This window comes from Ischnura elegans, chromosome 8 (genome assembly GCF_921293095.1).
Source record: "Ischnura elegans chromosome 8, ioIscEleg1.1, whole genome shotgun sequence".
NCBI lineage: Eukaryota > Metazoa > Arthropoda > Insecta > Odonata > Coenagrionidae > Ischnura > Ischnura elegans.
This window is the reverse complement of record NC_060253.1, coordinates 114,966,188-114,980,909: the sequence shown is the minus strand read 5'-3', so window position 1 is coordinate 114,980,909 and position 14,722 is coordinate 114,966,188. Positions and strand designations below refer to the sequence as shown.

General features: G+C 45.9%; 1 protein-coding gene across 1 annotated transcript in view; it reads right to left on the bottom strand.

Moving 5' to 3' along the window:
• LOC124163447 (protein unc-45 homolog B) overlaps positions 1–14,722 on the bottom strand; it is a 233,099-nt gene that overhangs the window by 83,641 nt on the left and 134,736 nt on the right. The window contains exon 15 of the mRNA XM_046540368.1: positions 2,281–2,363. Coding sequence (XP_046396324.1) covers positions 2,281–2,363 — 83 coding nt within the window. The remainder of the gene's footprint in view (positions 1–2,280; positions 2,364–14,722) is intronic.

Sequence of the window (14,722 nt, the reverse complement as noted above, 5' to 3'; positions counted from 1 at the left end):
TATGTGGTCTCGTTTTTTTTAACGTGCAAATTACTAACATTTCAATCTAATAAAAGCATAATAGCAATTACTGAATATCATTGTTAGATACCTTTTGGGCTAATAGGTGATTCATGCAGCAGTTGACCTCCATAAACTGGGAATTTCGAAGCAGTTAGGCTGAAAAAGGTCAGTTGGTGAGAAGAAGGGGGAGCGCGAAACACGTTTCTATTGTTCTCGTGTAACTCGATATTTTTTTCGAAGCTACGGTCTTCGTAATACAATCCCTGCGCGAGCTGGGACCTTTTTTTATTTTGAAGAAGAGGAAAGCGTCAGAAGGGGGGAGGCGAATGGTGAATGGAGGGGGATAAAGGTTCTTGGGAAATGCGCTAATGTTACTTTCCCACGGCACAGAGCTTCTCCCAATGGTAGTTCCATCTCTTGGAGAGGATTCCAACTACGTGCTTGTCGTTATTAGCCATAAATGACACATTGTATTTATTTCGTCTCATTTTCGCCAAACGATGGATGCGGGAAAATTCTGCGTCGCAACCGCGATCTTCAAACGATCAATGCGAGAAACGATACTTCGGGGAACGATAGATGCGGGAAAAAATTAAATTGTCTATAAGGAACTTTATTTTGGGACCAGAAACGGCGAACGATCAATGCGGGAACGATAGATCGAGGTTCCACCGTGTAACTTTCTTTTGAAAGCGGCAGTGTAATGACTTCTTTTCTCTGCTATTGTAATACTCTGAAACCAAAACTGAATCGATCCCTCTAATCAGAGGCAAATCATGTTCCCTTCTTACCGTTGCTCTGGGAAAAATGGAACGACTATGTAGCATAATTAATCGTAGAGGGCATAACTTGGTGGAAATCCATAATATCACGAATACAAGGATCAAGGAAATAGCAAAGTTCTTGATCCTTGTATTCGTGAGACTATGTAGGAGTTTATATCGCGACGGCATTGAGGCTTTAACGACACAAACAAACAGCATTACCTTAGATAGCACAAAGCGGAGGAACTGGATCACCACCGACAGTAAATAACTCCACACAAACTTTCCGGTTGCGACGTAAAACTGGCAAGTTCCAGGTCGACGCATGCGACAATCGTGTAATGCTGTGTTGCCATAAGTGGAAATCTTCTCTCGTTTTCAGGGCCGCAATGCGCGAGAATTAGTAACGTCACGCCGAAAGCTCGCTGTCACCCGGTTCAAACGCAGGGAGCGTAGTGTCCACAGCGCATGGCAGGTTGTCAAGGCTAGCGGTCTTCCAGTCATAGGATTGAGGGTGTTGAATAAACATTCAAATTTTTCGACACAATGGCCATATAGATTTAGTTTCGAAAGTTGTCGCTGCAGCCAGTGGGAAGGCTAATTGGGTGGAAGGGGGACTAAGCAGTGACCGAGGGAGGGGAAACCAAGCCAGTCGAGGAAAGTGAACAAGCTGATGAGAAGTGGTGTCATATTTCAGGAGGGGGAGAGAAAAGGCCTGCGCTGGGGAAAGATGTTTTTTTCTTCAGGCAACATTCGTTCCCACGCTTTTCTGACCCATGCGACCGCATGCGACGATGCTCGCCACAATGAATAGAAGTGCGCTAGCTACGAATGAAGATGAAAATTTCTGGGAAGGTATTATTATCAAGATTGAGAGATTTTTAAGGTTTTAAGACGAAATTCACGGCTATTTCCCGGTTTTTTCACGGTAGAGGAAATTCACGGCTAATTCACGGTTTTAAGGTTTTCACGGTTGAGTGGGAACCCTGATAAGGAAAACATATTATTTATTTAAGCGGGATTTTCTATTGTAGCACACATTTTGGGAAGCTCCCAAAAAACAACCATGTAGTGCTCGGACAATCTTCACCACGGCCGCACACTTACTGGCCCATTGTGTGTGCAGGTGCTATAGAATGGCACCACTACCCCCTTCCCACAAAGTGAGCAAACGTAGGTTACTCCAAACACCTCTCATTTAGTACATACTAGATATCTCAATGTTTAATGTTTTAATACTGCTTAATATATCAACTGTACATTTTATATTTGCACCTTCAAAAAAGCCCATGGCTCTGAGGGACCAGGCAGTCTGACTACTCGAATAAATATAGAAAAATCCATACTGTTTGTCAGAAAAAATTTATGACTTCCCTAGTTAAAATATTTCAGCAACCGAGGACTTAGCCTAACTAGAAAGTGCTGATTACAGGCATCAAAGACAAATCACACATACATATAACATGCAGTATTTCAAGCAGCATAACTTATTTCCTTTAATCACTTTTCTTACCGACATATCAGCTCTTTGCAAGCAGCACTCTCCGTATGAGATAATGCCACCAATGCAGAGGCTACACCAGCTTTACCAAGAATCTAGAAAGATATAAAAAAATTATTAAAACATGGAAAGGATACACCTAAAATAATTATAATTATTAAACCATGAATATTTAGAGAGTTACCAAATTTAAACAAATACTTCAAACTTATTCCTTCAATAATTATAATACATACAACATGAATATGCTAACGAAACTCCCGCAACTATTTCGAGCGCCGGCCGGTCGCCAGATGTTGTCGCTGCCTAACTGAAGCCGCCGCCAGGTGGCACGCGCGGCGACCCACGCCACTACAGGGCAGCGCCATGCCAGTCTTGACTGAGCAATCGACCCTGATGGACGCCTACGCCATCGCGTTGGACGACGACAATACTATAACTCTGTAGTGGTGAATAAACGCTGTTATCGTTAACAAATCTTGACTTTTTGTGAAATAACGCAACCCTCCTCAAGTGGTGACCAACCGAAGTGATCGTTTTTCTCGGAGTGAATAATTCGTCCGTCCACTGCAAGTTTTCCCCACGAGGTCAAGATGGAGGCTCCACCTTCAGACGCCGAATCCGCTCTCCAGGTAAATCGAGTGTCCATGAAACTCCCTCCCTTTTGGCCCGATAGACCTGTGTTGTGGTTCGCGCAGTTAGAAATTCAGTTTACCCTCGCGGGAATCACAAGTGATAAAACAATGTTTATGTACGCCGTGGCTCAACTAGACAATAAGTACGCCATAGAAGTAGAAGATGTAATAACTAGTCTGCCTGAAACCGGCCGTTATGCGAAATTAAAGGACGAAATCCTTCATCGCCTTTCCGCATCTTGAGAGCCGCGGCTGCGGCAGTTGGTGGAACACGAGGAGTTGGGGGACCGGAAGCCATCGCAGCTTCTGCGCCACCTGCGGACGCTAGCCGGAGAATCTGTCCCGGACGAATTCATCCGATCATTGTGGATGAGCAGGTTACCCCCCAGCACCCAGACCATCCTGGCGACCCAAGATTCGGTGGAATTGAGCAGCGTCGCCAACCTGGCCGACAAAATTCACGAGGTGGGTCCCCGGTCACACGTGGCCAGCGCCTCGATGACGCCGGAAGTGGAAGCGCTCACGAGGAGGATGGAAGAGCTCGCCAGGCAAGTGTCTTCCCTATCTCAGGCGTTAGGGTCAGCAAATACTTCCACGCGTCGCCCCCGTTCCCCGTTTGGCGCCAGAGCGAGTAAGTGCCGGGAGCCGTGCACCTACGCGGAGGAAAATGCGGAGGGCAGTCGCTGATGGCGGCAAGTGATGGTTGCCCTCGTCCCTGCCGCCTTTTTGTTACGGACGCCGCTACTAAAACCCAATTTCTTGTGGACACGGGGTCGGATTTGTGCGTCTACCCGCGCGCACGCGTCCAAGGTAAGCCACTAGCGACATCTTATGAACTTTTTGCAGCTAATGGGACCGTTATTAAAACATACGGTTGGATTGTTTTGTGTCTGAACTTGAGCCTACGACGAGACTTTGAGTGGCGTTTTATCATTGCTGATGTCGACAAGCCCATTATTGGCGCCAATTTTTTGTCTTTTTACGGACTCCTTGTCGACATCCGCCACCGCAGTCAGCTCGACGGACTAATGTCCCTTTCAGTGAACGGCAGGGCAGTGCCACATTGTGTATATAGTATTAGTGACTCGTTTAAATTTCAAGATGGCAATTGTACATACTTAAATGTGTTGCGTGAGTTCCCGGGAATATCCCGTCCCACGGGGGCACCCAAAGGACGCAAGCACCCGGTGGAGCACCACATTTGCACCACGCCCGGCCCTTCCGTGTCGTGCAAGCCGATTGGCACCCGCGATGCTCCACGTCGCTAAAAAGGAGTTCGACGGAATGCTGCAGATGGGCATCGCACGGCGCTCGGAAAGCTCGTGGTCGTCCCCTCTGCATATAGTGCCAAAAGCGGGGGGTGAGTGGAGACCGTGTGGTGACTACCGGGCGCTGAACGCGAGGACCATCCCGGATAGATATCCTGTGCCCAACGTAGAAGGCTTTGACATGTCCCTCGCCGGGAAGTGCGTGTTTTCTACCATCGATTTAGTGCGGGCGTACAATCAAATCCCGGTGAACGAGGAGGACATTAAAAAGACTGCTATTACTACGCCCTTCGGTCTTTTTGAGTTTCCGGTGATGACGTTTGGTCTTCGGAACGCAGCGCAAACGTTTCAACGTTTTATGGACGAGGTATTACGTGGCCTTGACTTTGCTTATGTATATATCGATGATATATTAATCGCTTCTTCTTCAGAAGAAGAGCACCTACGGCACTTGCGCCAAGTTTTTTCGAGAATGGACGAGTATGGTGTAGTGATGAATCCATCTAAGTGTGTGTTTGGTGCGAAGGAAGTGCGTTTCCTTGGCTATTTGGTGTCTGGCGATGGCACGAGACCTCTGCCCGAAAAAGTGGACGTGATCAGAAATTTTTCTAAGCCCGATATAGTGCAAGAACTGCGACAGTTTCTTGGCATGATAAACTTTTATCGACGCTTCATGCCACATGTTGCTGATACGCAGGCGCCGCTTAGTGAGGTGTTGAAGGGTAGAAAGAAAGGCCAAGTGAAAATAGCGTGGACGCCATCCCTCGAAAGTGCTTTTGTGCAATGTAAGGACGCTCTCGCGAGCGCGACACTTCTCGCCCACCCCGACCACAATGCTCCCCTTGCCCTTATGACCGATGCATCAGCGGATGCTATCGGTGCGGTACTTCAGCAGCACACAAAGGACGGTTGGAAACCGCTAAATTTTTATTCGCGAAAGTTAAGTGCCACGGAAGTGAAATACAGTGCGTATGATAGGGAGCTGTTGGCTATTTTTTGTGCTATTCGGCGTTTTCGCCACATGGTTGAAGGTCGTGAGTTCTGTGTTTTAACTGATCACAAGCCAATCACTTTTGCCCTAAGACAAAACCCAGAAAAGTGTACGCCCAGGCAATTTTGTTGGCTAGACTTTATATCCCAATTCACCCGTGACATTCGTCATGTGTCCGGCTGTGACAATGTTGTTGCCGACGCCCTTTCGCGTTGCGCCGAGGTCTCGCAGGCCATCAGTCATCAGCTGTTGGCCGAGGCGCAAGAGACTGACCCGGAGCTGCGGGAGCTTCTTAATTCAAACACGTCCCTTCACCTAGTGAAAGTGCCTATTCCAGGATTAGAAGTGAGCGTGTATTACGACACATCCGCGAATTCCCCGCACCCCTTTGTGCCAACCTCCTTACGCAAGCGTGTGTTCCGCTTCCTCCATGACCTTGCCCATCCCGGTGTTAAATCCTCATCGAGACTAGTGGCCTCCCGTTACGTGTGGCCCTCTGTGAAAAAAGACTGCCGCCAATGGGCAAGAGAATGTTTACAGTGCCAACATTGCAAGGTGAATCGGCACGTTTCTTCGCCTGTGGGCACATTTCCCTTGCCTGAGTCACGCTTCGAACATATTCATTATTGGTCCCTTGCCAATTTCCCAGGATTTCCGGTACTGCCTGACAGCCGTCGACAGGTACACACGCTGATTGGAGGCAATGCCGATAGCCGACATGTCTGCGGAAACCGTGGCACGAGCCTTCTTCTCCGGCTGGATTGCCCGCTTCGGCACGCCCTTGCGTGTCACGACTGACCAGGGGAGGCAGTTCGAGAGCCAGCTGTTCCGGCAGCTTTCCCAATTTGTGGGATGCTCTCATCTGCGCACGGTGGCGTACAACCCAGCCGCGAACGGGATGGTGGAGAGAGCTCACCGCCAGCTGAAGGCGGCCATCCGTTGCCACTCTACCGAAGGTTGGGTAGACGTCTTACCCGCCGTCCTTCTGGGACTCCGAGCGGCCTGGAGAGAGGACCTTGGAACGACATCGGCAGAGCTGGTGTACGGTGCCCAGCTGCGCCCGCCAGGAGACTTCCTCGCCCCTACGACATCCCCAAGGGTGGAGGACCCCACCGACTTCGTATTGCAGCTGAGGACGCACTTCCAGAAGCTGAGCCCACGACCGGGTTCCCGCCACGCTGAGAGGTGGACCTTTATTTTCAGGGATTTGTCCACTTGTCCGCAGGTTTTCATCCGCAACGATGTCGTATGCAGACCTCTGCAGCCGCCATACGAGGGACCATACAAAGTCCTTCAGAGAGGAGACAAACGTTTCGTCCTCCGCTGCGGCAGCCGCGACATCCGCGTGGCGATCGACCGCCTTAAACCGGCCTACGTGGTCGCCTCCGACGCGCAGGACGAGGGCCTAGCAGATCCATCGACCGAGGTAACGCCCTCAGCGGATCCACAGCCCGAGGAAACGCCCCCCGCCGCAGCCCTACCGGACGAGTTGGTTATCCAGCCTCAACCCCCGCCGCCGAGAGACGTGGAGCGGCAAACGCGGGCCGGGCGCCGCGTGCATTTCCCGCGTCATTTGCGGGATTTTGAAGTTTAGCTGCATGAATGTAACAAGTTTCTAATTCCCCCCTTTTTTTCATTTTTCCATGCTCCTAGGAAGCATGGTTCTGCCGAGGGGGTGATGTGGAGGCGCATTACGAAACTCAAACCACTATTTCGAGCGCCGGCCGGTCGCCAGATGTTGTCGCTGCCTAACTGACGCCGCCGCCAGGTGGCACGCGCGGCGACCCACGCCACTAAAGGGCAGTGCCATGCCAGTCTTGACTGAGCAACCGACCGTGACGGATGCCTACGCCATCGCGTTGGACGACGACAATACTATAACTCTGTAGTGGTGAATAAACGCTGTTATCGTTAACAAATCTTGACTTTTTGTGAAATAACGCAACCCTCCTCATAGTTTTCACATTTAATTACAACTATTGATACAAATATTGTTGAAATTAATACGGATATCTTTAAATGAGTGAGAGAAATTCAAAAAACTAGTCAGAACATCATTTACAAAGCTGTATTCATCAATTATCTCTATAAAAGATAACAGTTGGGACTGATTGATCCCTATGCCATATAAACTAACGTGAAGTTCAGTGATGTAAAAACTAGAGATGTGCGAATAGTATCCGCGAATACTCGAATACTAGAAAGTATTCGATATTCGAGATCTCGAATAGTTATGCCAAAGGTATCATCCCAGGTGTCCCCCATCAGGAGAACCTCAGTGCCGTGGGATAGCAACATCGGCGCATTTCCCACGATCCGCTATCCCCTCCATTCAGCATTCACCCCACCCAATCTGACGATTTCCTCTTCTCCGAAATCAAACAAAAGGTCCCAGCTCGTGCAGGGATCGTATTACGAAGACCTTAGCTTCGAAAAAATAACAAGTTACCGGAAAATAATAGAATTGCGTTTCACCCTTCACTCTTTCTGCCTCACTGACCATTTTCCCGCATCCATCTTTTGATAAAAATAAGACGAGGTGTTTACCATGCGCACTTTGTGGCTAATAACTAAATGTACTTTTGAATCTTCCCCAGCAGATGAAACCACCATAGGGAGAAACTCAGTGCCGTGGGATAGTGACATTGGTGCATTTCCCACGATCCGCTATCCCCCTCCATTCAGCGTTCGCCCCACCCCCTCCGACAATTTCCTCTTCTCCGAAATCAAACAAAAGGTCCCGGCTCGCGCAGGGATCGTATTACGAAGATCTCAGCTTCGAAAAAAATATCAAGTTACCGGAAAATAATAGAATCGCGTTTCACCCTTCCCTCTTTCTCCCCCACTGACCATTTTCCCGCATCCATCTTTTGATAAAAATGAGACGAGGTGTTTGACATGTGTCCTTTGTGGCTAATAACGACAGGCACTCTTTTTGAATCTTCCCCAGGAGATGAAACTACCATAGGGAGGAACTCAGTGCCATGGGATAGTGACATTGGCGCATTTCCCACGATCTGCTATCCCCCTCCATTCAGCATTCCCTCACCCACTCTGACGATTTCCTCTTCTCCGAAATCAAACAAAAAATCCCAGCCCGTGCAGGGATCGTATTACGAAGACCTTAGCTTCGAAAAAAAATATCAAGTTACACGAGAACAATAAAAACGTGTCTCACTCCCCCCCCTCTACTCACCCACTGGCCTTTTTCTGCTTACCTGCTTCGAAGTTCCCCATTTCTGGAGGTCAACTGCTGCATGAGTCATCTACTAGCCCAAAAGTTGTCTAACAATGACTTTAGGCAATTGATTTTACACTTTTATTGGATTGAAATATTAGTAATATGCGCATAATGTAAGAAAGAATAAGACTAAACACGACATATTTCTGACTTTATTTAAGCATTTTACGCAGGAAAATAAATGCTGGAAAGACGAAGAAATACGACGGAGGCTTAGCATTTTGGTGTAATGCTTTCCTATTATTTTTCTATTGCCTAAATCGCCTATAAAATTGCCTGGAGTATGTTTTTAACGCTTTTAGATTTTTATAAGACGATATCTATTTCTCACGATTGAATTAAAAGTGAAAATTTTCAAGCGTGCGGGTAAGTATGAATGCCGGGAAAAACTCCGCGTGACGTCGTTCTGCTTCCTGCTGCCGTGAGTAAGGTGACCTTGTGGCGAGGCTCTGAGCGCTAATACGACGCAGGATGCTAGCAGGTAGCCGAGTACCATGCTAGCCGGCAGCGCTTAGCTTAAATAAGGATTATTAATACCTTATCAAATGAAGAAAACTTTCCGACCTTAGTCTGTTTTAATAAGTGATTATTAAGACATGTGTCCCTTAGCTCTGTGCCTCACGTATGCATTGGTAACCTCAGACGATGTAAAACTCCTATCCTCTCGTGTAGAAACTAGGTCCCTGTGATGTCACGTGGAGTGGCATCACATGGGCGCCAATCTGGCCTTTTTCAAATGAGGATAAAATTGACCATTGCCATTGGTCTAAACAGGTATTTCTAGAACCAAATAATGTGTATATTATGAATACACCAATGGTGGGTAACGAATCACAATCAATGCCTTTCATTTTCTTTAATGAAGGAAACTACCCTATTGTTTATATAAAATTAAAATATTCCATTAATCAGCTAAATTCCTGTTTGAATCCTTTAAAGGCAATCACAGTTACTCGCCAAAATCTCGGGTTTCCTGCTGCATAGGCGACCTAGTCAAACATTTTTACATTCATCGTTTAGTATTCGAGGTATTCCAATATTCGAGCAATGATTTGATATTCGAATTCGATATTCGAATTCGAGAAATCTGCTATTCGACCCATCCCTAGTAAAAACATTGACAAACAAAACTGAAAAATAGGCACTGTGACCCAGCTTTTACTAACAATAAGTAGATATGACACCCCCCATGCCTCTTAAGCCTACTATGTATGTAAGAAGTAAAATTAAAGAGCAAGAAGTAAAAATTGTACACAAACCAGCGCCTCTCATAATGTGGTAGGTATTGAAAACTTATATCTCAACTAATCTACGAGTAAATGGAATACCTGGATCCATCCACCATGCCAAAGCTACCCCCTGCACTGATTCATTTATTCATTATTCATTCATTAAAGATGAGGGAAGAGAGAGGGAACCATATGAAGAATATCAGATGACTTAATCAGGAACATGTCTGGAGGTGAAGACAATCATGTAAAGGACAAGCAGACGCCAAGAGAGGCAAAGGAAAGCATGGGATTGTTTGTGCAGCACTTGCTTACGTGCAAGGGAGCTGCTTCAGAGGCAGTACTTCCGACCGAGAGACAACCACCAGCACATCTACGGTTATCGTTGGCAAAGGTACATAGGAAGCTATCTATCTCAGCGGAGCGACCATTGATGGCCAATGGGTTTGAAAGCAGGAAATCGTGGATGACTGGAGTGGGGTCTCCTTTGTAGGGAGGCATTTGCAAGAGACCAGCAGCTGGGTGGCAGACTGAGCGCACGATGTTGACAACAGTGGAATAAATAAATATCTACCTGTTTTGTGAATGATTGGACTAGTTCCCGGCCTTGTTTCTGCAAACCCTTCATCCTTAATGAAGACAACTTACAGCATGAGAGATATTGATGCAAAAGAGGAGACGTGTGGCGTGAATATAAGCAGGGTGTCCCTTGTGGTGTCCTGTTGTCAAAATCTTCCCAGCTTTTAATGCTCTAATTGACATAAGGAATTCTTTTGATCTGGCGCTGAGCCAGTGAAGGAAAAACTCCACAATGACAAGAAAATAACAAACAAGAGAACAATTACATCATAACTATGTTGAACGTCTCTTTCAAAGCATGAGCATGTTACTCCAATGATAGCCAATTCAAGAGATGGTGCACCGAGGCTAGCTTGCAGTGGTGGATGAATCACACCAGCAAAGGAAGGGAGGTAGTTTAGGGGAGTAGGTAGCTGGCAGCCCAAACAATTTTCCAATTTTCCCTGCAGCACCCGCATTGACAGCAAACTCCAGAACAGTGCTCGTAATACAAGCATGGTTGGAGAAACACCACACTTGGCAGGGAACACCTCCTTCTCCACAATCTTCTCAGTGGTATAAGTTTCGAGGAGAGGTGAGGGGCATTCAGATAGGCAATTGGCAGCCAAGGAGGGGAGAGACATGAGGTCTTGGAGAGGGAGAGATTTGATAGGTGAACTCCAAACTGCATTCTCATGCCTCCACACCTTCCTCAGTCTCAGCACCCCTGCATTTCCAAAATCAAAGTGCTCATCCCCAGGACAGTTATTTAAGTGTTGAACTGCTCTGGTTTGGCAGGATGAGTGGCAGGGTTGAAGACATGGTGTTGGAGACAATGGCCTGAGACTAGAGTCTCCGAGCCTTTGAGTTGAGGGCCTTTAAGCAAAATTCCTTTACACCAAAATCCTTGAGTGAGAGACCCTTGGCGTGAAAGGCCTGCAGTAAGTCCGAAGGGGGTCCGGAGGAAAATTTATGGGGGGGTACCAAAAAATTGAGGGGAGGGGTACTTAAAAAATACCAAATACTCTAGCGTTTGTTATTCACGGATTCCCTGAGATTTTCAGCTGTGCCAAGGGTGTTTGGACCTTAGGCTTGGGGTGAGTGGAGGTTGCGATGATGGATGCATGAGTGGAGGACTGGGTTAGGGGCCATCAGTGGGGTCAGGGGTGGAGGCCCCAGGGTGACTTGACATGGTGCGAGAGCCGCACCCTCAGAGACATAGAGACAAGGGGGGCAGTGTTCGGCGTGGCATCAGCCAAGAAGGATCTATTCTGTGATGTGAACCATTTCTATCTGTTAATACAGCCCACTAAGTATCTTTGCGCATTTTTCATTTCATTGAAGTTACCACCCTTGGACAAGTCAGTTTGAAGACGCACATTTAGTATCGAACAAAGGGCATTGCTCGGTTTTCCAGGGTTCTATCCAGTCCTAAACATAATCATTTGTGACTAAGCTTTACAGTTGGGATGGCCATTACTTACCAAATTAGCTTACCAAATTACTAACCAACTTTTAGCTGCCAATTACCAACAAATAATTTCTTGACGAGGTCATTTGAGTGGAGATTGAGTGTATGGAGTGGAGCGGAGATGGGTCTGAGTCCACAGCATCTCACAACATCAAGATCACACCTACACAAAGCAGTACACTCCACCACCTCTGATCACGCTGACAAATTTAATGGGTGGAGAAGAAGACTAATTCACTGTCTATGACCATAATATTAAGCCAGGCTTCCAAGAACTATCCCAGATATGCGACAACACATCAAATAGCTCTATCTGGTACATAGTAGGAATGCACAGGGGTTAACACATTCAGTGCGGAGCACGTCAATTGACGTGGTCCCGTCCAAGCCGAGATACGGAGCACGTCAATTGACGTACTCTGCCGGTCGGGCGAAGAACCAGTTTCTCCACCTTCGTACATGACGAATACCCTTTCCGGAGTCTTCCGACCGTGTTTATGGCCTTCAGTAGACCTTTGGTTGTCATAGTGTGTGCGTCGTTTCTGAATTGCTGTGTTTCAACGTAAACTGTGGCTCGAGAGACTCTCGTCTGTTTTCGTCCATATTTTGCAGTTCACGTAAGTAATATATACTTTTTTTTACCAATGTTTATGAATCAGCTACTTATGTTACTTTAATTTTTGTAAACCAATTTATCTTTCTTAAATTTTTTCATAATTTTAATTTTTTTATTTTCATTTTTTTTATTTTTCTCTTTTTTTCACGCCTAATTACACATTCTTAAAGCAAAATTTTGCATTATATTTTAGGGAGGGAGGCTTTCGTTCCGCCAGTACATAAAAATGAAACCGCATAAATTTGGGGTGAAATTTTATGTATTGGCGGAACCAGATGGGCTAGTCCATAGGTTTCTTCTATATGCAGGAGGGAAGGTCAATTTCCAACTCTTCGTGTTAGCTTGGGCTGATGTTCGCTGGCACTTGTCGGCCTGGCATCTAATACCGGTAGACGTGGGTGCCCTGGCCCGTATGTATAACGGGGGATGGGAATTGGGAAGTCCCAGTGGTTGTGTCGGAGTCTTTCTTTCAATAGACACCCCTTCTTTCCTCCCCGTAAAAGGGTCTTTGAGCCCCAACAGCTGTTCGAAGCTCCTTCCTGGTCGGTCGCCGACCCTTTGCATAAAGAAAGGGTACCGATGCGACCAGAGTGGGAGTATGTTTTGGTTTTCCCAAAAGTGAGTGTTGTGGACCGGCGGATTGTTTACGTGGTCGATGTCTCGTCGGGCGGGCACAACTTTGCACTCGCAAAAAAAACTTTCACTTGTTGCCGTTGTGGTATATTGATATTAAAAGTCAGTATAGTACGGCCTTATCATGGAAAATTGACACCAATTCTTTTTCTTATGATTATCCACAGCAAAAGTAAAGTAAGGCAGCCCTAAACTGATATAATTAGCATTACTGAAAACTGTGTAAAAATTGCCTTTATCCTGAAATCTAGGCTACACGTTCAGTAATTAAGCCTGGCGATCGTGAAATACGGAGCACGTCAATTGACGTATTGTCAATTTTTGCAAAATTAATTAAAAATTTTACTCAAATCATATATAAACATGTATTATGAACTCTAATAAATACAATTTAAGTTTAAAAAAAAAATTTATTTTCGGCCGTTTCTGACGAATTTCATGAAAATCGGGCCCGCATTGAATGTGTTAATATGTATTCATGCCCCAGGAGATGAGAGAATAAGGAGGGCAAAGCGCTGGCGCAAAGATGAATCGGTACTGATGGGACACAGCAATGCTCGGTCAACAGACCCAAAAATCCCAATGACACTGTTTCCTGAGTACAGCGAACATAACCAGAAAAGCTATACTTTTTAATCAGAAGCGAGGTGATGGGTAGGCACTTGCACTTATGCAAGAAACTAGAGATGTGCGAATAGTATCCGCAAATACTTGAATACCTCGAGTACTAGAAAGTATTCGATATTCGAGATCTCGAATAATTATGCTAAAGGTACCATCTCGAATACCTCGAATACTTTGCATATTGCTCCATACACTGTCGAACGCACGTCATTGGTAGTTGACTCGGAAAAATGTAGAGAACTCTAGTCGTTTAGTGCATAGAGTGCCGTTTTAGGCAAGTTGACAAACTACATCAAATTCATGGATTAGAGCAGTGAAAAGAGCTTGATGAGGGGAGCCAAAAATGATCGGGTGAAAAAATACGAAAATACCCAGTTTCCGCCACCAGGAGAACCTCAGTGCCGTGGGATAGTAACTACGTAGCACAATTCCCAAATCCGCTACCCCCTCCATCCATCAGCCCTCGGCCCCTCCTCCAACGCTTTCCTCCTCTCCGAAATCAAACAAAAGACGCCAGCTCATGCAGGGTTCGTTTTACGAAAACATAAATTAAAAGCTTTAAAAGAAAATATCAAGTTAAAGGAGAGTAATAGAATCGTGTTTCACCCTTCCCTCTTTCTCCCCCACTGACCTTTTTCTGCCTACCTGCTTCAAAGTCAGGAGGTCAACTGGAGGTTTCTGGAGGTCAACTGCTGCATGAGTCATCTATTAGCCCAAAAGGTGTCTAACTATGACTTTCGGCAATTGATATTACACATTTATGGGATTGAAATATTAGTAATGTACGTGTAATTTAAAAAAGATAAAGACAAAACACGACGTATTTCTGACTTTATTTAAGCATTTTACGCAGGAAATAAATGTCAAAATATAACAGAGACTTAGCATTCTGGCAAAACTTGATATCCTCGCAGCTGAGCTTCTCGGAAGTTGATGCAGTATTTTTTTTCCGAAAACATACATCAAGCTACAATTTATGTATTAGTTATGCTATAAATCTCTATTGTCACAGACGAAGGGATATTTTCTAGGGTATTTGGTATCTCCCTGCTAGCAATTCTAATTCATCTGCTATCTCGTGAGAACTTCTAAAGATGGATTGAAAATAATTGAAGAAAATCCGGTGAGGAAGCGCATGTATTTTGCAAAACGCCTCGGATTGTCCACTAGCACTTGACAGCAGAAGTG